Genomic DNA, 27,504 nt, shown 5'->3' on the forward strand with positions numbered 1-27,504 from the left:
ATGTTTTTATTATGATTCAAGATTTGACGGATCCTGTGACATAATGCGGCTTGCTACTGCGACTAATTATTCTTGAACGAGAAAAGGGGCACGGAATTACGCGAGCACGTAAGTAACCACGTCTGCGATAAAATGATTGATAAGTAGGTAAATCTCCAAGTTTGCCCCTCTCTGTGAAAGTATCTGAAAATACGATCTGTACATAAATCGCGTCGGCGCGAGATTATGTGGAGATTATGTGAAAATCGTGGCTACTTGGAACGCGCGTCGTGCTTTCTAGCCCGAGAGGCGCTAAAGAAGATAAAGCCACAGGTCCGTCTAATCCGCCGGCGCGGGGTGAGTCGCGGATATTCTCTTGAATGGAGGTAAATGGCCGTAAGAGATGAACGAGATAAGAGGCGAGCGCCAAGCCCGAGCTAGTCCGCTAGTCGCAAACTAGTCACTGACTATCCGCGGCTGAATGACCGAGCCGGTCGCGCTACGGAGGTGGTAAAGCTAGGATCGTTCCGCTTCGACAAAGGCGGGGGAGGTCGATCTGACCGATAGCACATGAAACTGGGTTATCAGAACGCAGCTCTCCTTGGACCGGTTACGCTTGATCCTCCTTCTCCTTCTCTCCTCCTCCTTCTCGTCCTCTTCTATTTTCATTAGCGCCCGCTCGTCTCTAAAGAGATCGGCATTTCGCATTTTCGTCCGATTAGAAGTGCTCCGATAACGTTATTTTGATTTCGATGGTAGTAAAGAGACGTACAACTTCGAAGATTTTTGGAAAATTCTTATGTGCCACAATTAACATATTAATTTATAATAGTATATGTTTGTCAGTCAATTTTTCAAGTAACTGTTGTAATTTGTTATCACGTGGTGATATTTCTTATCGGCATTGATTGTAAAGAATGTATTGCTGGTACGATTTGATCTATCTTAGATTGTCGAGTATCGATTAATGACTGCGAAATAATGAAGAACTTCAAAATTATATAATGTACGTGTCTTTATGGTATAATATAAATTTTGCTAAATGTTAAAATTACTACATTCTAAATGTTAAAGAGAGTTTAAGCACAAATCTATTAGATTTATAATATACATAATGCTTTTGAACAAAAGTTACTTGATTCATTTAAATATTTACAGATACAATACAGATACAGATACAGATTTGATAAATAAATAATTTTTATTTTATTACTCTGCATTATTCAAATAAACATAGGTTCTCGAAGTACGCGTGGCTTTCGTTGCCTTTCTGGCTCACCTCCATTTTTTTTCATCTTGCAAGGAGATCCAAAAAAGATTTCAAAAAGTCAGAGAAGAGAGAGAGAAAGAGAGAGAGAGAGAGAGAGAGAGAGAGAGAGAGAGAGAGAGAGAGAGTTTTGGTGGGAGAAAGACGAGATACTTAATGACGTCGACACATGTTTCCTCTGTCAAGATTGAATAGGATAATCTCGCTCCTGGATATTTGCACCTGACAAAAGATGGAATTTTTGCACCTGAGCGAAAATTTTTGATTTCGTTTAGCCATTTTAATCGTTTTAAAATTACATTTGTAATCTTACGACTAGTTTTATAATGTTGCTGTCATTTAAAATGTTATGATTATCATTAAGGCAGACAGGCAGATAAATTACAGTCTTTTGAAAGTGCTGCATTCCTGAGACGGAAGGATATACCTTCCACTCCGGTGGCCTTCGAAAATGCATTCTTTGGCCAATGAATGGCCGACTGCCCCACAACTCAAGGATCGTATAAGTCCCAAGTCGAGACAGCATTATGGTCATTCTTGGAAATCTAGAGGGCGGAGCCTTTCGTCAGGTGCAAAAATTCCTTCTTTCGTCAAGTGCGTATCAGAGAGTCTTAAAATAGCGAGGTCATCCTATTCAATTCAAACAAAACGAAGAATGTGTCGACGTTTTAACTAGTGTAGACATAGGTGGTGCACAGAATGAGCTTGGAAAGTTCGTTGTTCCGTACCGAGGAGAAACGGCGATCTCTCCGAAGGAAAAGGACCCCAACCTTGATAACTGGATCCAGCCAATGACCCCGGTCGTTCGTTGCACCGTAGGCCGATACCTGTAGGGTTTAGCAGGAACAGGTAGATAAGTTGGTAGATATCCTTAGTTGCCTCGAGCACCTACCTCGGAATCCTGTAAAAAAAAAAGAATGGGCAGGATCTCCAAGATATAAATAGATACTCCCGCGCCGCTACGACAAGCAAAAGGAGAAACAATGGCAAGGTAATTGAATCTTCTTCGCGAACGTGCCTGCAGCCGGTACATTCTTCGTTACTTGCAAAAACGTGACGTTCCAATTGGTGCACGTGCACGTATCAGAGGGATAAGCGCTACTGGCGCATTTGTCGTGCCATAACTTTGGTATATATTTAGTACAGAAATGTAGTTAATAGTAAAAAATTGGTATCAACGAAAATTATATTCTGTCAATTTTAAAAATACGTTACTAGTTTAATTCTTTGCTTAGTATCCTATCTAAAGAAATGCATGTTGATTATAAAAAACTGCTGTAGATTTAAACTTAAATTAATTTTATCCGAAATAATTTCGTTGTTTAAAAATCAACTTGCGTGGCTGATGAGCGATTTATTGACATGAAATATTTTGATAGTCGAACGACACGTTTTATTACCTCGGTAGACAGCGAGGCGTCGTTTATTTTTGTACGTGGAGACATATGAAAGACGTCAAAGATGTCGAAGACGGGCGGATTCCAAGTCAAAGAAAATCTGCTCGAAGCGTTAGCCTCGGTTAAAGCGGAAAATCAAGTTAGCAGGAGGCTTAAGATCCATTCGGTCATTTAGCGCTTGGAAGCACAAAGGAAACAGCAACGGAATCAAAATGGAATGCATTTAATTATGAGGTCGTTGAGGACAGAATAGAGGGAGCTGGGAAGGAGAAAGGAGATTATCATGGAGAATCGCGCGATACGGTAGCCATGCTGCTTTGAGAGAACGACCCACCCCAGAGTTCATTATTCTCTCTCTTGAGCAAAACGAAGACAGGACAAACACCTATCAACGTGGTGCCTATCGGTACCACCTCTTTTGCTTACCGCCCGTTGCTTCGCGCGCACGGGCAGTCCTCGTAGAAAAATCCGTTTCATTGAACCCGGAGTAGTCGTCCTTAAGTCGAAAGAAAAATATTTCATACTCTGGGTGCTTGTACTGTCTCGCAGGTACGGATTCAGCGAACGTTCTCCATGCCGCTTCGAAATAATCGTATTTCCGATCTGTATTTCCGACCTGCTCGCTCGAATCACTTTTAGATCTCTTTGACACCGTGGAGGACACTCTCGCGCTTAAATCCGTGAATCCGTAACGAGGTCCGCGAAGGACCCTTGCGGAGAAAGGTGCGCTGAGTTCTGCAGTCACGTACGATCGATCACCGTGGCGATTGCAGCCCTGGGGCCCCCCAAGAGAACACCGGGGTTGGTACCCTCTCCTGCATTCTGCATTCAGTGCATTCCCCCTGCGTTCAATGCACGCTGCAGACGATATCTAGATGGCTGCCCGATGTCTACCGTCGCCGTCGCCGCCGCCGCCGCCGCCGCCGCCGCCTCAGAGAGAAGAATCCGGCTTACGCTTATACGGTGATGGTAGTTATGCGCCGGTGCTTCGGGAGAGTTAGGGGTCGGTGCAGACTAAGAGAAGGTGGAGGCCGTAAATAACGGTCTATATGTTTCAAAGGGATAGGGGCGAGCCTTCTCACTGAAAAGCTATCTTTGGCACATTGTGGTAAATCTTTTGCAAAACCACCCGACAGAATTCTTTCAAAAACTTTTAGTGTGGCATTGTGGAAATTTTGAAATTTTCTACTCATTGCTCTGTTGGGAAACGGTAATCTGTTTCACACAAGAATAAGCCATTCATAAAACTTGGAAAAAAAGAGAATTTACGCGCGAAGCAACGGGCGGTAAGCCCAAACTCTTTATGAAAAAAGAAATAATCTGAAAAAACTGACTAGAATAAGATAGGGCTGTAAGAAAGATGTTGAGACTATTATATAGATGTCAAAATCATCTAGAAGATGAAAGAAAAGTCGTAAAGAGAAAAAGTTTTTTTTAGATTGACCGTGAAATCCATTTTTTCGCGTTCTTTCATTTCTCAAAAGGAAAAACAGTACATTACGATTTGCACATTCTTTAAGAATACCAGAGTCCGAATACGCAACTTTGCTATAAACAGGTGGAGGATTTGTTAAAATTGTTACGATCAGTCCGAAGTACTTATGCATGTAGATGCATTTTTTTAAGTACAATACGTAGATGAAAGAATGAATGTAAGTTTATATAATAAACAGCACATCTTTTGCTTCTCGGATTCGCGAAAACCAGACTGGATGCGTCCGCGATAATGAAACCATCGATTACTCAAAGTGGTTCAACGACTCAGCGGCGCGGCTTAACGATCTCTTAACGCGGGCAGCCATTATCTGGAGCACATCGATCATCGCGATTAATTCTATTGAGCTCTACAATTTATCTCATGCCGTGATCGGTGGTGCGGTGATCTGCGTCGGAATTTCGAAACGATCGGTTGCCTCCTCCCTGTCCCATTCTCTCCTCTATTTCGCTCTGCACCATTCTCTTTCTTTTATTCGTCATCCCTCTCCTCCGTCTCTACCCGGTACGACGACCGGGTTTAGGCGAGGTTATCAGCCGCATTAGACGAGACGACGAACTCTCCACGCTTCTTCCTTCTGTTCTATCGTCTACTTCTCAAGCTTATTCTCTCGTCTCCGCCAAAAAAAGGAAATTCGTAAAATGATATATGTCGTTTCAAATTTCCGCGTTGTCACGACTATAGAAAAGACTACTCTATTTCTATTGTAAAAGGAAGAGTAGAGTCTGTCAAGGAAAGGAAAGAAGAGATAAAATACAATAGAAGGGAGCAACGAATATGAAAAGAGAATTATAATTAGTGTTGTAAATTTAACGAGGCTGATTTTACAAATCTTATTGTTTTTCACGTTTCGAGATTAATCAAATTTAAATTGGTTTCCAGTGTATGCCAAAAGTCGAACCGGTTTTTTACACGGCGGTTGAGAATACTCTTGTTACTTTCGCTCGATCGTACGGTAGGTACGACACGAAAATGGTCAATCGTCGAACCGTCTTCCTCTGGCGCAAGAATCTCCCGCATTTCAAAATCGAGTCGGACGCGGTCGCGTCCACCTCAACCGTCTGCCCGGTGCTCGCCCGGTGCGATCCTAACGTTCCTTACCTGGCCATTTCAACGCGCCGAGGGAGAATGAAACGAGACACGCGCGAGGCGAAGAGGCGCGAAAAACGATATGCAGATTTAACGTCGTGAATGACCTTTGTCGGTCGTTGCACGTTCCGTCAGATATAGTGTCGGGTGCATTTGTACTCTGTTCCGCGGCGCATACCAGAACCGGGCGCAGTGCAAGGAGGTCTCGCGGAAGAAGGAGAGGGAGTCGCGCGGGGGTCCACTGCGGGGGCTACCGATCTCTCATCAGGAGCCGTTCGTTTTATTCATCGAGGCCCGAGCAGGAGCCGATTAAGGAGTCGACGTCCGCCCTTCGTTCTCTTCCTCCCTTTTTCTCCGCGATCGCGCTATCGTGCCGCATCAGCAGTTATCGATTGCGAGTTTTAGAGCCTCTTTGTCGGAGGAAGTGGCTGAGATGCGTTCTCTTAGACAACTGGCGAATTAATTTCTGGGGCAGAAAACGAGCCCACAGTCTTCCGTTTTTTTTTTTTTTTTTTCCAGAAACTTCGAATATTCGGCGTTTTTTTGTATGTCGAATTTATAATTAATTAAAACATAGAGTGAGATAATTACTCGCAATTGCAACTATTTATTTAGTAACTGATCTCTGAAAGAAATTGTAGAGCCATCGAGCGTAAATTCTCTACTTTTTTTCTCAGCGCGTGCAAATCCTAAGAAATCCGAAAATTAAATTATTAGTTTTCGGCGAGTTAATACAGAGTGTTTTAGTTTTAACACTCGCGTGTTATCTGGTAGGCATACGGGTGCACGGTCACGCAAGGATTGGACCATTGTCAGCGGGTAAGCGCGTGCCTCCGCGAGAAAGCTCGATGACGAGAGGTCGGGTATACCGCCGCGCCGGCGGTACGATCGTTGATAATTGCGCGGCGCGTTCGCGTAATTATCATCAACGTGTCTCACGTTTTCGAGTGCGTGCGATCCGTCATTGTAGGTGAGCCCCGGGAGTGCGTTTCGATTATCGTGCCGTGCAACGTGCACGGCCGCCGATCACGTTTCGGCCTTCTCTTCATGCGCGCGTCTCCTCTTCGTCATCTTCTCCGGTGGCTTCTCTCCCGCTCCTCTTCCTCCTCCGCACAATCCAGTTCGGTTCACGGGAGGGAAAGTGGCGTGCCCGTCGTGTGCTACAGCGTCCGATGGCTATGGCTTCACCGAGCATATAGCAGCCTCTTCACGTAGCGTACCTTCGTTGTGCGTACGCGTACGTTTGCGAATGCATGATTTATCTGTAGCGCGCGAGCATCAGATTCTGCACGCGCCGAGGACGGCTTGCGCGTCCACCGATCGCTCAGCGGCTCATCGCACTTTCTTCAGAACGATTTGAAGGCGAAGACATCTTATCGCGCTTCAAACGTCAAAGAAAGTCATTACTGTCCATTGTAAATTTTTAATCTTAAATTAAGAGAAAAAAAAGAAATTATTCTTAATTTTCTATAGAACAGATTATATTTGATTTTGTAAGATAAAAAATTTTTTTTTTTTATAATATGTTTATTACACAATCTTAAACAATAGCTTAAATAAGTAATATTTGTTACAAGATTTTTTTTAAGATAAAAATGAAGATAAAACCAAATATTATTACGGATTTTTAAAAATAGAATATTTTATATATTTTTCAGCATTTTTGTACATAAAAGCATCTGTTGTATACATCGATACTGATGTGTTTTCCGGTTAGCGACAAGTCTTCGAGTCTCGACTCGATTCGAATTTTTCGAGTCTTCAGAAATTCTCTATCCTGTAGCCAATCAGCACGTTTGAATATGCCATCATACGACCAATGGAATAGTACTCTCGGGAGTCTCGGGTATTGGTATCAAAAGATTCAACCGTTTCTCACCATCTTTCCAATATAGCTTTCCAAGAAATCGAGAAGTATGCTTCGGCGGTTGAAATGTATCTTCCAAACTTTTTCAAGGGGCCAGTAGGTCGATAGGAAATTGAGCTCTTCCTCTTCTTTTTTTTCCCTCACTTTAACTCGAGCGTTTGGGCACGTATCAAATAAATTGAATTCGGCCTGCACGATCGACTCGCACGTGATTGGCGGAGGCGAGCGATAGCTCTCACGTGAGCGGAGGTGAGTGCACATACAGACGTGCTCGTAAGGTGAGCCGAGAAGGCCAGTCGTGTGTGTAAGGGCAATGGGTCGTTGGTCGTTGGTAAATTTGTGTGCGTCTACGTTTGCACAAAAGTATTAGGAATACATTCATAATGTTCTCTCATGACCATAAATGCAACTTATGAGGAACTTGGTTACACGAAGCTTTTATTTATCCATGATAAATATATATATACCTATATATATAGAAAAACGCAATATTTATAATAGAATTTCACTCTTATGTCCATTTCTACCAATGTAGATCAACTTTGATCACGGTTTAAATTAATTTTCATATTTTTCTAGATCTGACAATAAGAATTAAGAAAAAATAAAAAATAAGTTAAACCGAGATTAAAATGCATTGGTGGACATTGGAGTGTCAGTAAACATACGTGCCTGCAATTAGTTCTAACAATAAGATATTTTTCAAATAATCGTAAATTATGAGCGCGAACATTTCTAACAGAACAGATTATTTAATTGGTTCATAAAAGCCAAAGCAAAGCACACCTGTTTGACTGAACTTTTTGTCCAGCTAATCTTTTTTAGGGTCTGTCTGAAAAATGTCCTTCTGTGCAGAACATTTTCGATATTTCCAAGGCACCGAAAACTTCCGAACGCATAGGCGTCATGAATGCAGAATATTTCCAAGGCATTGAGAACTTCCGAACGCATAGGCGCCGCGAATACAGAATTTTGAAGGATATTCTGTATCAAAATTTTACTCTTGCTACATATTATACGTTTAATAATTCATGACAATAACACACATATCAAATCAATTTTTAAATATAAATGATATTACGACACAAGCATTTTCTATGATATGTCGATATATCATTATAATATGTCAATATCATAAGAGATTTCTTGATCGGTTCATGTGAAATATTGTGACGTCTCTAAATATCTTAGTAATTGTTCAGATAAAATGGTTAAGAAAATATTAAATATCGTTTAATTTAATTACGAGTTTTCGATCTCAAGTTTTAATACGTACGAAAACGTGATGTCTACTCTAATGTCGTCGAATATCGCGCAACAAATCTTTGCTGTCGCAGCAAAGAGAAGTTGTCATTTGGTAGTCAAACGCGCGCGATCCGGGGATCACTTTCGTCGACTGCTTGGCCAACGCCACTTAGCTCGACACTGTGGTCGATGTTACATCGAATAGTCTTTCCTACAACGTATTCCTTCCGAAAAGAAAAAAAAACAACAGTTGTATGTATATCTACATTGTGGAATTTATCTCAATCGGCATTTATCACGTAAATAATAATTATCTGTACATTTCTTCATGTAAAATCGCGCGTATCCTTCTTTTCTTGCTACAGATTCGAGTTTCGTAATTCCCGCTCAACCAGTTATAATATTATTCAAGCGGGCGTGGACCACGGACATCATCGTGGCTGCTGTAGCCTGTAGCAGGCTTCTGTGGCAGGATTTTGGTGCTCGCGGATTCGGTAAGTTTCGCTCCCAACGTTATACTTGCTTCCCGAGTCTAACGTTTTATATAATTGTTATACGCTGAGGATACCTATGTTTTTAAATCATAGTTACACAACTTACTCAGAAGTCAGATTTGTGTGATTTGTGTATAAAATGCATTATAACCTCAAAAATTATTAAAACTTTACAAACTTTAATATTAAAATAACAAGTGTTGAATGTATATCTAATTTTACCACGTCTGTCAATTTGAATTTCAATTTTGATATTTGAAAACGGGTTTTGTTATTTTTAATTCCTTTAATATTTAAATAATGAGTTAATGAACATAACTTTCAGTTACAAAGATTTTTATAAATTTAGTTATAAATTTAATATTTTTATAGGAATCTCTCTCTCTCTCTCTCTCTCTCTCTCTCTCTCTCTCTCTTTTATAACTATCCAATTTCTATTGCATAAGAAATAAACAGGTATAAATATAATAATCATATTTTTGAATTACTATTATATTCTAAAAACTATTGTAACGTTTCAAAATAAAATTTAAATTAGACGTTAGATCAAGAAAATTATTTTGCATTGAAGAAGAAATATATCTTTACAAAAGACGCTTATCGCGTGAGTTTTTAGTCCCTGCGGACTTTATCACAGTACAAAATTACCTTTTTCAAAAAAGGTAAAAAAAGGGCGCCAAGTACACGCGTGGTTGTTACCTCGAAAAAAAACCCAAGTGGTAGTATCATTAATTTTATTCAAAAATAAATAAAATCTATTCTAACCTAGGTGGTAGTAGCTTTATTAATTTTTAAACAAAATTATTAAATTATAAAATAAAAATATTTAATTAAAATAAAATAAATAAATTTTTCTTGTAAAAAACTTGGCGCTGCTTTTTTAAGGTTCTAAAAAAGCAGCGCCAAGTTTTTTACAAGAAAAATTTATTTATTTTATTTTAATTAAATATTTTTATTTTATAATTTAATAATTTTGTTTAAAAATTAATAAAGCTACTACCACCTAGGTTAGAATAAATTTTATTTATTCTTGAATAAAATTAATGATACTACCACTTGGGTTTTTTTTCGAGGTAACAACACGCGTGTACTTGGCGCCCTTTTTTTACCTTTTTTGAAAAAGGTAATTTTGTACTGATATCATGCGTTTTGTAGTGTTACGCATCCTCTTCTAAAAAGGGCATGTCATCTATACGATCTATCGAATCTGTCGAAATATTGTTGTCGCTTTTCCGCTTTTCTCGCCCTGCTGCCGAGAGAGAGAGAGAGATCATCCTATAAATACTAAATAAATTATATACATGTATAATATAAATATAAATAATTTTAATTACACACACACACACACACACTACGTTTACGCGAACGTTACTTCTGTAGTAACTTACGATAATTCCTTCGCGTAAACGGGATTTTGTAGTAACTTACGATAATTTACTCCGCGTAAACGAGTGAATTATCGTAAGTTACTACAGAAGTAACACTCGCGTAAACGTAGTACACACACACACACAGACACACACACACACACTATCTGTCACGTATACTATGTTTACGCGAGCGTTTTACTTCCGTAGTAACTTATACGATAATTCCTCCACGTAAATGGAGATTCTGTAGCAACTTATGATAATTCATCCCGCGTAAACGAGTAATGCCGGGATTACGATGAATTTAACGTAACGGGACGCGACGGACGCGAAGTAACGTAACGTAAACTTAAAAAATTACGATCGCCGTAACGTGAAGCAGCGTGCATTTCAGAAATAATTTGACAGCTTGGTATGAATAGAAGGTTAAGATTAAGGTTATCTTTAAATTACGGCGATCGTAATTTCTTAAGTTCACGTTACGTTACTTCGCGTCCGTCGCGTCCCGTTACGTTAAATTCATCGTAATCCCGGCATAAATTATCGTAAGTTACTACAGAAGTAACGCTCGCGTAAACATACAGTTTGACAACTTTTACAAGGCAGCATATACGTACGTGTTTGTACGATTTTGTAGATACACCTTCCTTCTTAAAGATCTCTCGGCATCAGCTCTTTACGGTCAATACTTATATATATTTCACTATCTGTCACGACGCGGCAACGGTCACGACTATCACACACTTACACTTATCCTTTTCTAGGTTGTAAAAAACTGTCACGCACTGCGACAGTGCACGAGTGCACTCTCGTGTCAAAAATGGGAAAGTGACACACCAGCCGCCATTTTTGTCCGACGTGGACGTTTCTTGAAAAAAAATTTTCCACATTTGGTCTTTGCATTGCAATATCTTCGCTCGTAGGGCACGTAACGAAAAAAAAAGACTCTTATTTATAAATCAAACCCCAAGCTATCGATCGAACCTACTTAGAAGTTGATCCGTTCACTCGTTATTGAGATCTCAAAATCTCGGATACTCGCAACTCATGCGTTCGCGTAAAAGAGTCACGGTGCGTCTCGCTTCGCGCGTACTTGGCGCGAGACACTACCGTGTCTCTTGATGGTCTCTGAACTAAAATCAAATTTAATGTTCAAAGGAATTCCTTTGAATTTGTTGTTGAAAGGAATTCCTTAGGGACCAACATGAAGAGTGACCGCAGGGACTAAAAAATTTGTAAAGATATATTTCTTCTTCAATGCAAAGTAATCACATTGGACGTTCACTGCCCATTTGAATTTATAGGTTCTAAAAGTAAGATCCAATACGTTCGATTGCTAAGCTACTCTTTATGTGACTCAATACAACAATCCAAGCGCTTCTCCCACTTGTGGAGTACTTCGAAGGGGATCAAAGTTTCAGACCTGTAAATACACTTTAAAAATTTTTTAAAAGCGCGCAGCGTTCCCATGGTTGTCGGAGAATCTCTACTATTTTATCCGGGAAACTGGAAACATTTAATTTCCATTAGACGTGAAAGGGCCAACTTTATACGTAGTGGATTGGAAAAAAAATATACGAAATGCCGTAACCGCTAAGCATTTGCGAACCGAACCGATGGTTGACGGCTATAAAAATCTCGCCTACGCGGGCGCGCCATCGAAAGTAAGCTTCCTCGATTCATCGCCGGCTCATCGGCACGTGTTTGACCACGTGTCGGCCTATATCGCGTAGTCGCAGCACGGAATCGTTCCTTATCCCCTCGGCGATTGTGTATACGTGCACGTGCCTCGCTAATGAGATAACTTTACACGAGTGCGTGCGCTCGCCGTAGGCGCAGAGAAAGGTTGTGTTTATATCACTCGCTTCTGCCGTTGTGCCATTCCTGGAAGCTGAAATCGCGTTCCCTCGATTACGAACGTTCACGATCACCGCGAAGGATCGTCGGGAGGCACATTCGCGTAATTTACTAACATCCGCGTGACTCGCGCGCGTATCTCGCGCGAGAGGATCGTTCACGGAAACGCGGTGACGATCCAAACGACTCGATTAAGTCATTATTCATTACGAAAACGGGGTCCATGCCGTCGTTTTACGCACGGCTGCATCTGCGTAAAAATTATCTCGCAACGAGATAACGTTGTAATTCTTTTTCTGCTAAAAATTAAAAATACACATTTCGTGTCGCGCTCGAAAGCATCATCTTTCATTTGCAGGCGACGCAGCATCGTTGCAGCATTTCTGCTTCCGCTGAAACGGGATCACAATGATAGCCCTTATTATTCTGGGCGTATCGCTCGTGCTTCTTATCTACGTCTTCTTTTGTAAAAATCGCAAGTCACTTCGACTTCCACCGGGACCACCGGGCGTTCCGTTGTTCGGTTATCTACCATGGATAGATCCCGTACGTCCCCATGTGTCGCTGACGGAACTGGCGAGGAAGTATGGCCCGATTTGTGGGCTACGAATGGGCTCTGTGTACACAGTATTATTATCGGATCCACAGCTGGTAAGGCAGACCTTTGCCAAGGATGCGTTTGCCGGCCGGGCTCCGTTGTACTTGACGCACGGAATGATGCAGGGATACGGTGAGTGAAATACTTTTCTTATTATAAGAATAAATTTGCCACAGAAATAAAAGAAAAGTGTAATAAATTTATAAAGATCGCAGGACAAACTATATAAAATTGAAAGTCAAACAGCTGATTGAAATAAAAATGTAAAAGGGAAGGTCTAACATTTGCAGGCAACGGGTTAAAATTTTTTACCACAAATCTAAAAAGCCTAGGGAGTATAGCATTTTATAAATCGATGTAATGGATAAAATATAGTAAATCTTACTCAATTTGTTTCAATTATCCTGCTTATTTCGAATAAGTAGAAGAATCGTGGACTTTACGTTATAAAATATTTAATGTTGAAATTTAAACCAATACCTTTAGTTAAACAACATTTTATTTATAATTACCACTACGTGTGTCGAAATTTCTTATTTTACACACACTTATAAACACAAAACAGTAGATATTACTTTAGCTCCATTGTTTTAGTTAAGTTAACGACATGTGAGTCGGATTGCGACCTACTTATATTAGGAATGATTAAAAATGACTTAAATTGTATAATTTGACACTATACGAATTTAACAGTGTACATAAATGCTTATAAAGGCCATTAAAATGTTCTTATAAAAAGTTTTGCCAATTGCGTTCGACCTACAATTTAAATAATTTTTGAAGATATAAGCTCTCCCAGCGCGTACAGCGTCGCATTGTATTCATGTGAGCATGACTCGTCAGCAGGTAACAATGGAGCGAGGCGGTCATAATGAAAGGGCACTACTGTCGTTGTAGGACGTAACGGTTCCTCTAACGAACGAAGATTCGCTATGGACCGACTAACCTACTAACTAACAGTTGAACAACATATCTGTCGTTCGGTGGTGTTTTAGGATTCACAAAAAAAAGAAGCTAAAACATCTCGACCGTCTCGGGAAAAGGGAACGAGGTCGACTCAGCAAGTCGGCCCTCGCAGGATTTAGAGCTTCCGGGTCGCGTCCGTCGCGGTTTCGTTGTCTCTGCCGATCGTTAAAACCTTCGACCTACAAGCATTTCTTTCGCGTCATACATATAACCCGACGTGTGCGCGCACAGTGAAAGTCATTTCGTCAATACCCTCGGCTCGGAGTGTAAACGAGAAAATAAATTTCTTTCGGCAACGCATCGTATTTGCTCGCCAACGCCATTCTAACAGCACTTGGGACATTCCCAAGTGAAGTCGCTCGAAAGTAACGCGCGATTCTCGTTCTGGAATCTATGTTTCGATTTTACTTCATCGAATTTTTACTTCTCACACGGTCGCGGATCTTTTGATACCTACCGAGGCTGGAAATAAATATAAATGCGCGAAGAACTTCGTATTTTAATTTGTTGCTTTAATCCGAAGATACACCGACTATTATATTAAAATCATTTTGGTTTTGGGTAATGATAAAGTACCTAAAAAATGTCGAATATTGAAACATTGCAGAAAGAACGTGTGAATCATTACTTCAATATCGCCTAGCATGCGATTATAATAATTAATTGCGCAATATGTACAAACGCATTCGCGCAATTTTTGTCGGAATTCATTGCGATGTCGCACATCATTGTCAAGATAGAGAAAATCGCGTGTTTCGCCAAGGTATGAACCATCAAGGAGAATAGAATAGAGCTGGTCAGCCTAGTCTCCGAATGGTCCCGTTCTCGCGATAACGAGGACTCTAGATCCAAGTGCCGTTACGATTTTCGATTTACGATCGAGCGTTACCGATCGCGGCGCGACATTTGATAGCGGGTCCTCCGCACACGAGTCTCCGAGTCGCCCCGTTACTCGAGATATACGGACTGTCGCGGACATAATACATGATAGATAACAGAGTATCGCGGGAACGTCTCCCGCCTCTCGCCGGGCTTCTTCGTTCCTCTAATCTCATGCAGAAATCAAAACGCCCGAGCTTGGCGCGTTCCGCCGATGTATGTACATCGGGAATATCGGAAGTCGGGATTAAATTACCGTTCGCCGCGGAGGCTGTCCCTTGATTTGTGCGGCGCGGCCTTTGTTTCCAGACGAAAACAGGGTTACTCGAACGGCCGTAAGTTTCGCCCGCCGCGGCGCCGACTGAAAATTCGCCGGCAAGGCCACAAATTCCGTCGTCGGCAACGGCGGCGGCGGCAGCGATCCGAGGTGAGCGGAGCCGGGCGGTGCTGTGCCGTGCCGTGCCGAGTTGAGCGGGACGATAATTTCACGGCAAAGTATACCACGGGACCCGGTGGTACCTTTACACCTCGTTTCGAAAGCTCCCATTCTCCCGTTCGCAATCCGCCGTCTTCGGCGCGCTTCTTTCTCTCCTTCCCCGCTCCCTATGCCTCCTTGTCCCTCCCAAGCCTTCTTTCCTCTTCATTCTTTCTTTCTTTCTTTTTTTTCCTCTCGATGCCCGGTGCATATACACGCGCGTGTACGTGAGCCTTCGGCGATGTTTACGAGGCGCCATGCCTCCAAGTCAACGGCCCCGTGATTTCTCCATTCATTTCCTTCGCCGCTATCGCCGCCGATCTTTTACATGCGCGCCGATCTAGCGGCGCGCCGATAAATACTCGCGTGCATCACGAGTTGACCGCGATATCGACCTCGGGACGATTAGCCATTCGCGGATTCGAATTTAAAAATGTGAATTCAGTTACTTATTGGAAGTTTTATTTCCGCAGTAGGCGACGATTTAATAGAACCTGCTTTTCTTGAATTTTACATGCAACATTTATAGCTGTTAAGTAAATTTAGGCTTAACAGTTTAAGGACTTTGTGAAAAATTCATTTCATAATCGGGACAATAAATTGATAAACGACAAAGTGAGTAAGCAGAGATTGGGAGTATCTTTGGATGCGGTTCTGCATATAGAACGAATAGTAATGTGAAATTAATTTTATGCATAGAGAAGCAAATTAGGCTTAATAAGAAAATATCCTTTTAAATATCGTATATCTCTTATTGATGAAAATTGTATTGTCACTTTTGCATCAAGGAGTTGCTCTATCGCAACGTTTACAGATTCCATGCATATTTTTATGAGTCATAAAAAATGTTAATTTATTCTAATTTTCGTCGTATCAATTCATCATCCGAATAACGGATTACACTTGCCTTGCATGTTTTTTGAAATAATTTGAAGTGCGAAATAAGCTACGGAAAAATTGCAGAAAGAGCTATATATATGTTGAAGATAAAATAATTAAAAATTAAAAACTAAAGCGATTGCAAGAAAGCTATCTCAGTTTAGACGTATGCGACGAATTCGTGCGACGCACAGTTACATTCAGTACAGCTACATCCTTCGCACGTGCACCCTCGCGACATTGAGATGCTTCTGCTACCTTTCACAAAAGGCTCCTGCGAAGGTTCGAAAAGCCTTCCTTCGCTTCTCGTGCCCCACCAGGGCATCCAGGAAAGATCCTCCCGCCGTGGATTTCCTTTCTTTCTCTTCATCGGGAATAACGCCCGGTGGGGAGAGCCACGCCTCCGACAACAGGTACTGTCCATAGGTATATTTTGTGATACGTGAACTTTCGCTAAAGTTAGATCGACCGCGAGCATTCGGCTCGGCAGGAAAGGGAGGCTCTCTGAAGTGTCTAACGCTTATTCCAAGTAGTCAGGGCCGGGATTAATCAGACGAGCGACCAGACATATTGCGGATCATTACTACTTAGGTGTACGAAAGTGCGCATCACCACGCGTTGATGTCTCTGAATCGAACTATCGATAAAAATGCATTGTCTCTATCGCGTTTTCCGACGAATGCAATAGCTTTTCACTTATATCCCAATATTTAAATTTTATTTTAATTGATAATCAAATAGTCTGTAAAACAAGAAGAAAGAAATTACATTTATTGTAGTCACAAGATGTTTGTGAAAATAAACTCATTGTCAGTAATTTATAAAATAATACATAGTTATTTGAAATATCAGAATCAGAATGCAAAATTGCATTCAAAACTGGGCACTATATAATAATGTCGTAAAATTTCATTTTTAGAGCAATACATTCACTATATTTGACACTTGACTAGCTAATATTCAATACCGAATCTAAATCTCGATAAAGTTTCTTGTGTAAAAGCTACTTGCAATATATTAAGGAATAATTTTTATTCTATTTGCATTTTTTAACATTAACTATCGATATAATTCTCGAAATTATATACCTCAGTCTTTTTTTATTTAAATTTATGCGCATCGTACATAAATTATTACTTCAGTTTCTCTCGATAAAATACAATGTGCGTGTATCTTGGAAATTATTCATATTTTTCAATTATTTATGCATCTCATTCTTCGCCTCGCGGTAAATTTAGGGTGTATACCCTATACTTGAGTGGCTCAATAAAAATTTATGAGAGAAATGCCATACATAAATCGACAATGGAGATGCCTGACAGATGGACACGGGGAAGAATACCGACGCGTGCCTTCTGACGGCGCAACCAGTAATTATTCGACAGTGCGTTTACACGCGCCTCTTTATGGGCGCGCTCACATTTCTTATGCGGTCGACAAACTGGTTGCCCCACCACGCTCGGATAAACCCGTGCGTAATAACGTTAATTTATTATAGAGCGCGCCGAGATGGCGATAACGCGCCGTCCGTAATAAACATATTACGCAAGTCTCTACTCGTATCGCGCGTCACGTGTCGCATTGCCGAATCGACCAACCAACTCGCGTTTCATAGAATTCTATCAATTGTGAATTAGAAAAAAAGGACAGATGACAAAAATTAAGGTGTGAATTATAAATTGTAGCATTACGTTTGACGGTTTTTATATTTTTATCTTATTTCTTGTCTTATTTGTTTGTAATCGATCCTGCTGATTGGATTTCAGCAATCGCGCCATTATTTAATTTAATCATTATATTTTAACAATTATATATATATCTAAATTCTTCTTTTACCGTTTTTTAAACTAGCATTCGAAAAAATATAGATATGTAGTTATAATGTACAGATTTACAGAATCTTGTAGACAACCGTACTATTCTATATTGATTTATAAATTTTTTTATGCTGACGCTGTTACTGAATTTGTGAATTTCAGCGATTTGAGCATTTAAAAATATATGCGCGATCCTTTCATTAAAACCAGTACGAAAAACAATCGGAATATACACAACCTGAGGCTTGTAAATTATTCTATACAATAGTGGCATTTCTAGGAATAGACTCGTTCTAGGAAGTTATTTTAGCAAAACCTATTATAATGAGTATTTGAACAGGCAAGATTAGGAAGGATTAAAAAGGATCGAAAATACCGTAGGTCGGTGATCAGGTACGAGCAGGAGGTAACGGAAACTAAAACGCCGGCGGCCAAAGGCATTAATAGGTTTCTAGGAAACAAACCGAAAGTGAAAATGTTAATCCTCGTGACACGTCTACCGGGAATACCGGGAAATAATCGACTGTTTCTCGCATTTAGATTAAATCCTGGAATATCACTCGCAAAACTACACGTTACATGCAAAATATTCTTTGTTGAAAACAATTTCATTTTATGACAGCCGTGACAGGTCAATATAGATCATAAATCCTGAGACGCAATGCGATATATCGCAATTTTCTAGCTAAACAATAATTTATTGGAGTACAGTCGCGAAATAAAAAAAAAGTACGCTATCTTAAATAAATTTTATTCTTACAAAAAAAATATATAAAATTAATAAATATCGGCAATAATTAAAACGAATGTGTTAATGTAAATGCGATATGACGATTCGCACGCCGTTAGTCCCGATAACAAGTGTCGAAAAGGGATCCCAGACTGTCACATTACACCTTGTACAGCGAGGGCAAGGCGCGCCGATGGACAGCGGAAAGAGGGGAGAAGAAGGGGGAGAGAGACTTGATCTTGGAAAATGATAGATCGTCGCCGCCACTCTCGTTACCGCGGTGCATCGACCTGCATCGCGGCGATCGTCAAAAGTGTCTGAACGATGCGACGGCGTTGGCCTTTAAGCGGGTCGACGAAACCTGAAATTCTCGACGTCCTTGGTGCCGCTGCCGCTGCCACACGAACGGCAACACGTCGACGGCTAATTTCGGCCGATAAAGAAAAAAAATGATCGCTCTGTCACGATTCACTTTTATGACATCGCGATTCGCTTGGTAGGATCCTTCGACGAGGACTAGACGTCGTCGTCCTTTTTTTTCTTCAACGATCACGGAGGGAGATTCTTATTGAAAAAACGCACCTAGACATATTTTTCATTGACTTGACTGTCTCTCCCAATATTATCGAATATTCGAAATCCGCAAATCAGTATATTACTGCTGTGTAAAATTACATTATGGCTGGAATAAAAATAATAATAAAAATAACAAATGAGTTTCTCAGAAGCCAAAATAATTTCCGACGTTTAGTTTTAATTTCATAATTTGACAAAATAAAACTTTTCGGTATTAAAACTTATTAAGGCGTATTCATAAATGTCAGAAAGACAGAGAGAGCTTAAAAATGAAAATAAAAAAAATAAAAAGTCCGAAAATATTAATCTGAATCAGAATTGCAGCCTCTCAAAGTTGCATTAAGCCTCTTAGATCCATGATAATCCTATTTTAAGCGCAATTAGCCTTTAATCCTATATTATAGAATTAAATATATAATATTATAAGATGAATATATATAGGATGTGAACTGTTTCACCATTTAACGAAAAGTATATATCAATCATGTCAGACTTCTCCCTTCCTCAATTCTCAATTAAATTGAATCGATACATGCAGGATGGTTAGTTGACAGACTTTTAATTCAGTTGCACTCCACGTAAGCTTTTTCTTACACGGGTTCGAAGAAGGTAACGAGCAGAAGCGAACGTTCGCGTAACGCCGATGATCTAAATCGTTATAGAAACGTCGCAGTTTCCAATCGGACTTGGCATACCACAGCACTGACTCAACGGTGCAGGCGCGCGTGCAAAATAAACATTACACACACACACACACACAACCGAGCTTCCAAGAGACTATTCCCGCGCCTGACTTGTTACAAGCGCGTGTAACACTGACGTAAGACGTCCGCGATTTTCCCGCGGACGGCTTGTTTTCCTCTTTCGAACGCCGGACTGGGTGTGGGTGGAATTTCATATTTTTTTCCTTCGCGGCGATCCTGCTCCCGCTGCTCCCCACGCACTATTCTTGTGTCTCCCTTTTTTCATTCTACATGATTATTGAGCATCTACTACTTTTGTACAGCTTTCATCGTTGCGTCGTAAAGCTACCCGTAACATAAATTGCAATTCTGTCCGAACGACTTCCAGTTTTGAAATCTTGTTTATAGCACGAACTTATTTGTATAAAAGTAAATTATTATAAATTAGAGTGCTTGCCCAATTGTTACAGAAAACGTTACCTATATATCAGTTAACGACTGTGTACTCGTAATTATAATAAATTGCCGTCTCCCGCGCTTACATGCGCCTTCAACTAACGATCACGTATCGAAGCGAGTTCGATCGCTGGCTGCCGTTCGGGATCCATCAATCTTTTTCCCGTTTTCGTAACGAGCGGTTTATTCGCAATTGGGTAGGTTAGGCACGTCCGTGCGAACCCGGGACCGGCCGCGGCTCGCGCCGATGCGAAGGACTCTCACTTTTATCGGTCTCCTTGAAGGAAGTTCTCCCGGTCGTCGACAGTTCTGCTCTGCATCCGCGGGGAATTACAGTTAGCTCCGCAAGGACGGGCCGACGGCCTCTCCCGTTAAGAGCGACAGAGCGTTGTATGGACGACTGGCGTTCACATCGTCGACCTGTCACGACCCGCGTACCCGAAGGTCGTCGGTAATCATCTAGAGTCCCCCCTAGCTTTCACGAGTTGACGCAATTAGTCGAGATGTACATACATACTGCGCATACAGTGTACACCTCGTAAAAGAAAATTGTTGCGACGATTTCCATAGTATCAGAAAAAATATGATATTTAATGGTTTCCTGTCACTCTCCATAAAAACTAAATGTCCATTTTTACCAATGTAGATTAACTTTATATATATATATATATATATATATATATATATATATATTATCTCGGTTTAACTTACTTTTTTATCTTTTTTTAATCCTTAGAGCTAGAAAAAGATAAAAAGTAAGTTTTAAACCGAAATTAAAGTTAATCTACATTGGTAGAAATGGACGCATAAAATACAAATATTATGACCAGCCTCGTAATTTTTTCCCTGAATTCCATATATGTACTGGTGATCGATTAATGTGCGAATCAACAAACAAGTAATTATTCGACAAATAATAAGGTAATATGTTTAATACGTATCATTTGTCACAATGACTTAACTTAGGAGTCGAAAGTTTTGAAGAAAAACATGAGCTAAGTGGAAATGAGCAGCATTTAATTGCTTGCGATCGTTTAAAACCTGATAAATGCGTTTAAAAAAATTAGCGATCAATTTCTTGATCTTTTTCTCTTATACATGTATACTAATGAGAGGGTAGATTAATTAGCAAAGTAGCAACGTTGATCCGAGGAACAAATTCTTAAACTTCGAAATTGTTTCAACAACAAGATTGTCCAGCAATATCTAAAAAATGAATTAATTTACAGTTTTGAGTAATGGTAACAGTTCGAAGCTCTTTGAATAATAACAGGTAATTAGAAAAATAGTTCCGATTTTTAAAGAGCAGTTCTTAAACCATTTGCTGTTTAAATATTCCTCGACTACCAGCTATTATACCTTCGACGATTATTCTGACTCATCCGTCGAATCTTGCAATCGGAAAATTGTTCGCAATTATCCGCGCGATAAGGACAATGAATTATTGCGGGCAAAAAAGCTGGCGCGGCGGTCGCGAGATACACGCTTTAACAAAAAAAAACCCCAAAATATATTTATTTAATTTTATACATACCTATATATATATATATATTTATTTAATACAACAGATCTTATATTTTCCTTATGGCTTCTCGTCGCGCAGCCAGCCTTAGGAATCTCCTGCATAATTCGGTCGTGGACACTCGTCGAAGGATCATTACCGAATAGTCACACTTTTCAACCGGCCGACAAAGCTGTCGTGGCATTTTAATGGCGCGCCATAAAACGCACGATCGATCGGTCGACTGTATTTGGACAGGACGACTATCGCGCGTCGCCTCCATCCCGCGCTGCTGCACTCGTCGAGTTTTTTGCCGGTCGAGGTGGAATGACCGGCCCTGAAACGTTCGAACGTGTATATGCATTATCCGTCTCTCGTCCGGTTTATTTCTGGCGGTTCGCGAATTCGTCGGAGATCGCCGTGCCCGAGTGATGTCATCCCCTGAAATCACCGCGGCGGGGTGTTTAGTTGCGTAAGAATCGACCGGCAAGGAGAGCTCATTGTCCGTGGTCTGCCCCTTTCCCCGCTTCGCGTCTGCCACCCGCAGATGCATTGCGAGGATGAAAAACAAACGTGCGAACTACAAAGTTTAGAGCTGTGTGTACACGTAATCTTTTACTTTTAGAAATTATTCTTTCAAAGCTACGCAATTCTCTTTCACCCTTCTCTTTTTAATACTTTTTCAATTTTCTTGTGAAATTTATACTATATTGCAATATATATTAGAATTATAGTCAATTGCTAAAAATAAAGAAAACACAATATAGTCAGTCATTTGCAATTAGATGTAGGATAGATATTTTTAATTTTTGTGTGCCTCAAAACTTCAAAATAAATCTTGAAATTAATTGCCTTGAATTAATTATTTTTCTCTTATAAGAGATACTGTGCGAAGAAATATAAAATTTATCTTATAATCGAAAGTTCAGTTATACGTTGCGAATTTTATTTCTTCGTGCGAACTTCGAAGATAATTTAAGATCGATCAAGCAGAAAGATTAATGCACACGTGGCGCACCTGCGATCCCGGAAAGTTTTCTTGGCGTCATTTAAATACGACACTGACCTATCGACAGCGCTGCTGCCTCTTAGAACAAGCTGCGAATGATAAATAGTATCGCAAACACGCATCGCGCGGTGACCTGTTTATACCCTATAGCGCGGACTTTCATTATTTCTTCTCTCGGCGCTCGTCGCTCTCGAGCGTGCAAAATGACGAATTCTAAATTCGTAGAAATACTCGTCTCTCCCGATGCGAGTTCGCTTTCGTTCCGCGGAAACATGCGCGGCCAAAAATCAAGGTGGGCCCCATTCCCGGCCAACAGCCGATTAAAAATCGTGACGTCTTGCTATATATATGCTTGCGATATATACGTGTACTTCTGTTCGCGCGCGTCTTTTTTTTCTCTTATATAACTGATAAGGGATTCGCGCGTAACGTAAAGAAAGAGAGAGTAGACAATCCGAGATACCACGATGACAAATTGCACGCCGCAGATCTCGATCTGTATTCCCGCGGCACATCGACCGTAAACCTCGATAATCTCATTGACCGATGATCAAGATTCCGAGATCATTCTCGCGCCGGCGACACTCGCGTGTGATCTGGCTGCAAAGTCGACGTAGCAGATGTACATAAGCGACACACCTTCACCGTCGTCGCGAAGATGCATAAACTCTTCGGCGCGAAGTCTTGTCTCTCGATCTTAATAATCCTTTAATTATCCAGCTGATCCAGCATCGTATAAAAATCATATAATTACTGTTCCTTTTTAGCTAATTAAGCGCGATTGCTGCGCGCATATAAGAGTGAATTTAAATTGATTCCATCTGTGAGATTCTATATGTACTTGTACTTATGCTCAATTGTCATTATCATCTTTTTTATGTTTTCTATTGGAAAAAATAAATACAAGATAAATATAATATGCAGTAAATGAGCACGAAAAAAGAGGAGACTAGTAGAAAATGTCGATTAAAGGGAATCGACGGTAATAGTCGGAAAACAAAAGGAATCGAGCGGATAACGTCGGCGGCGATGAACACTTTGTCACTATCGCCGTCATCTGCAGCCTAATCAGCAATCGCGATCGCTATTAATCAACGACCGCCGTGTCTGGTTTATGCGGCGAACACGCGCGCGCTGAAGGAAGGGACGGTGAGTGGGGTGAGTGGGTGCGGTGAGAGATTATTGTTTATTCATTCGAGGATTATCCTTCGGCGAGTTCAGTGGCTGCGCCTACTTACGGAATGACACACAGTAATCCTCTCGCTATTTTTTACACCCTCCCACCACGAAGCGCGGCTCGCCTCCACGCTGAAAGAGGGAACGCGACGGAGGCACGTTCGGGTGGCGGCTTATTTATGACCGCGTGATTAAGGTGCGACGAGGATCGCCTTCGCGCGAGGGAAGAAAAAAAAAGAGAGGAAAGAGGAAATTCGAACGAGACTCAAGGTCGATATTCTCACTGTCATATCGGTTAAGTCACAGTCCAGTCACGGTCCGGTCACGATCAATCAAAAATCATTGCCATTAATATCGAGTCTGCATTGACACTGCAAATTGAATGCTCTTTCGAGTTTGCATTCACACACGGTCAAGCGTGACCGGCAGTGTGAACGCAAACTCGAAAAAGCATTGAATTTAGTGACAACGATTTTGGATCGGCTCGTGACCGGACTGTGCCTTACCGATAGTGAGAATCGACCTTTATCGACGTTTCTTTATGCACTCCGCAGGTCTCATTTGCGCGGAGGGTGATCTCTGGAGAGATCAAAGAAGATTTGTAGCCGGATGTCTGAAGAATTTTGGCATGACGAAACTACCTGGTACCAAAAGGGACAAAATGGAACAAAGGATTCTCGTAGCCGTGAACGAGTGCACGTCGGTAAATTAAGCGTCCAGAGTATTTAACACAAGGCCGTCGTGTCACTAACAAAAATCTGCCCTTAAACGAGTATGTCGATGACCGAACATTTCATTCCAGAAGGAATATTCAACTCATGCTCAAAAGTTAACATTTATTTATCTGGAAATATCATCGCGTTTAATGAAGCTATTAATTTCTGCGTGACATTTCGATGCCATCGTTTTCGCTTAACTGTCTTAATGTAAAAACAGGCGCATATGATATCGAAAGAAAAATTTTTGCTCGCGACAATCCGTTACGTTAGGAACATAATATAAGAACACGAATTTGAAGTATTGCGGGCGTATTTTTCAAAATCCTTTCACGTTAACTAAAGGCATAAGGAGAAGAGGGAAGCAGATTAATAATAATGACGAAATGCCTTCCTCACTGATATCTTAGAAACTAAAAGAGCTCACTATGGAAGACGGTATTGATCCCCTCGAGACGCTCCATCATTGTGTGGGTAACATGATGAACGATCTCGTGTTTGGTAAAGTTTACAATGAGAACGACCAGATGTGGAAATGGCTGCGACACCTGCAAGAGGAAGGAGTTAAGCATATCGGAGTAGCAGGGCCACTTAATTTTTTGCCGTTTCTTAGGTACGACAATATCCCTTGACAGAGATCCTTTGAAAATCCTCGCCGATTTATACCTATAGCACATGATTTTCACCCTCCTAACGAAAAGTAAACCATTATTGTGAAGAAAAAACTGATTAAATTGATCCGCACAGCCATTAACACGTTGACGATGCGACAATGATTTATTCAGTGTTTATACCATGCAAAAAATGCCGTGTTTTTCATTGAAGGCGGTGGCTTTTGTGCGATAAACATGGAAAGGTAGGCAACTGCCTTTTTGTGCGCGTACGTAAGTGACATGATAAATTGAACTGTATAGCAAAGAGCAAGTAGAAATCTTTGTTTTAAAAAAATAGCGCGAAGGACATTTTTATTCATGCAAAATCATCACGTTGAGTTTGCATAAGTTAAACTGGAAGGTTTATAGGAAGGTCGATAAAACGTTTTCAACAAAAGGTTATAATTATAAAATCAAATTAGCTTATTCTAACGATGGTAAAGCGGATGTAAGATAACGTAATTACACCGTCAATAAACGGATATTGTAATCGCTGACACATTATTTTAAATTTTTATCTTCTTTTATATAATATATTCATTTTGTTTTTTTAGATGGCGTATATTATATGTGCGAACAATATATTTCTATACATATATAAATAAAGCATATATTTAAAGATATTAACCGATCATACTTTGTTAATAACAGCGAACGTACATTGCGTTTAAGAGTTAAAAAAATTAATTTCAACCGACATAATTTGAGTGCTAAATTCTTTTGTTGAATATTTTTTTAATTATTTAGATTTTTGCCACGATATGGCAAAGTAATGGAGTCACTTATCGGTGGCAAGTTAAAAACGCATCAGGAATATCAAAAAATTATCGACGAGCATCGTGCTCGACGCGAGAAAATGGATAGCTTCCTCGCGGCTTTCGACGAGGCAATGAGTACCAGTGAGGACAATGGATATTTCACGCAACCGCAATTTTATCACCTGCTAGCCGATCTTTATGGCGCAGGCACTGATACAACTTTGACAACTTTCCGTTGGTTCCTGCTCTTCATGGCAGCACATCCGGACGAGCAAGTACGCCTGTATCCTTGAATTTATGCTTTTTCGTAAGAGATATTATTTTATGCGAACGTTCCTCTCAATGGAAAGTTATCGGCCCGCCGTGCAATCTCTTCGAACCCTATGCGTCCTTGTCTCTCTGTGCAGAAAATAATTCAGGACGAAATGAGCGAGCTGTTGGGACAAAAGCTACCCAGTTTGGAGGACAGACTGCTTTTAATTCGACTGGAGGCGGCAATCGCAGAGACGCAAAGATTGCGGAGCGTGGTGCCGGTCGGCATCCCTCACGGAACAATAGAGGTAATTGTGGCAGGTGACAAGTAGAATGGAAAGAATCAACGGGCAGCGCGGTGCTTCTTCGTACCGTTTTATTCCATGAAGTCGTCGAACGCGCCTAATTATGACTTACATTAATAATTATTTAATATCTTCGCGGACGATATATTAACGTCAGCAACAAACGATCGAATGGTTAATCTTACATATTTCTGTGCGCGCCGCGCGAAATAAAAATTGAGATGAACTCTCAAGATGATTTGCATTCAGGACACACAAATAGGCGATTACGATGTACCGAAAGGCACTATGGTTGTTCCGTTGCAATGGGCTATCCATACCGATCCTTCGTACTGGCACGACCCGCTCTCGTTTAAACCGGAGAGATTTATTGCTGAGGATGGAAGCCTCGTCAAGCCGAAAGCCTTTTTACCGTATCAAGCAGGTAGGTTTACGTGGGAGACGGTAAGATCGGAAACGGTTTCGCACGATATTAAACGTACATTGTTGTTTCATATAATACGATAGGTAAACGTATGTGCGTCGGTGACGAACTGGCCAAGATGATATTATTTCTGTTCGCCGCAAGATTTCTTCATTCATTTGTCATCTCCGTGCCATCCGGTATGCGTGTCGATCTGGAGGGCGAGTGTGGAATTACCCTGATTCCGAAAGCGCATCGCTTAGTTTTTACATCGCGGGAATAAGCTTATATACACTTGTAACAATGTTTCTTATATGTGTGACATTATATAAAATAAAATACATATGAATTTCATAAAGATATTATATGTCTATACGTGCTTTATTTTTTTCTGTATGCGGATAAAAAAAAGTACGCGTTTATATTAAATAAAAATAAAATTGATAGTAATACTTATCCTTTATTAGCTCTTACTCCAAATATTAATCGTTACACTTCAACTGTTATATTTCACGCTTTTATTGTGAACTTCTTCATACCGTTTGTGATTCCGAATATAAACTTTAAACAAAATATATATTTTATTCGACTAGTGATCGTTTACATTACATT

At 40.5% G+C, this 27,504-nt stretch overlaps 1 protein-coding gene across 3 annotated transcripts in view; it reads left to right on the forward strand.

Moving 5' to 3' along the window:
* Positions 1-27,267, forward strand: part of Phtm (cytochrome P450 enzyme phantom) — a 39,132-nt gene extending 11,865 nt beyond the window's left edge. Inside the window, exons 5-13 of one of the 3 annotated variants that reach the window (XM_077415195.1) lie at positions 22-108; positions 8,705-8,833; positions 12,419-12,790; positions 24,360-24,508; positions 24,932-25,134; positions 25,922-26,207; positions 26,340-26,492; positions 26,739-26,913; positions 26,997-27,267. In XM_077415195.1, coding sequence (XP_077271321.1) covers positions 12,469-12,790; positions 24,360-24,508; positions 24,932-25,134; positions 25,922-26,207; positions 26,340-26,492; positions 26,739-26,913; positions 26,997-27,175 — 1,467 coding nt within the window. In that variant the 5' untranslated portion in view covers positions 22-108; positions 8,705-8,833; positions 12,419-12,468 and the 3' untranslated portion in view covers positions 27,176-27,267. Of the gene's footprint in view, positions 1-21; positions 109-8,469; positions 8,592-8,704; positions 8,834-12,418; positions 12,791-24,359; positions 24,509-24,931; positions 25,135-25,921; positions 26,208-26,339; positions 26,493-26,738; positions 26,914-26,996 lie in introns of those variants that run through there. The other 2 variants (XM_077415197.1, XM_077415196.1) reach the window with 2 other exon arrangements.
* The last annotated feature ends 237 nt before the right edge of the window (positions 27,268-27,504 follow it).

Source organism: Temnothorax americanus, unplaced genomic scaffold (genome assembly GCF_048541705.1).
Source record: "Temnothorax americanus isolate GAGA-0224 unplaced genomic scaffold, ASM4854170v1 Scaffold4, whole genome shotgun sequence".
In the NCBI taxonomy this organism is placed as follows: Eukaryota; Metazoa; Arthropoda; class Insecta; order Hymenoptera; family Formicidae; genus Temnothorax; species Temnothorax americanus.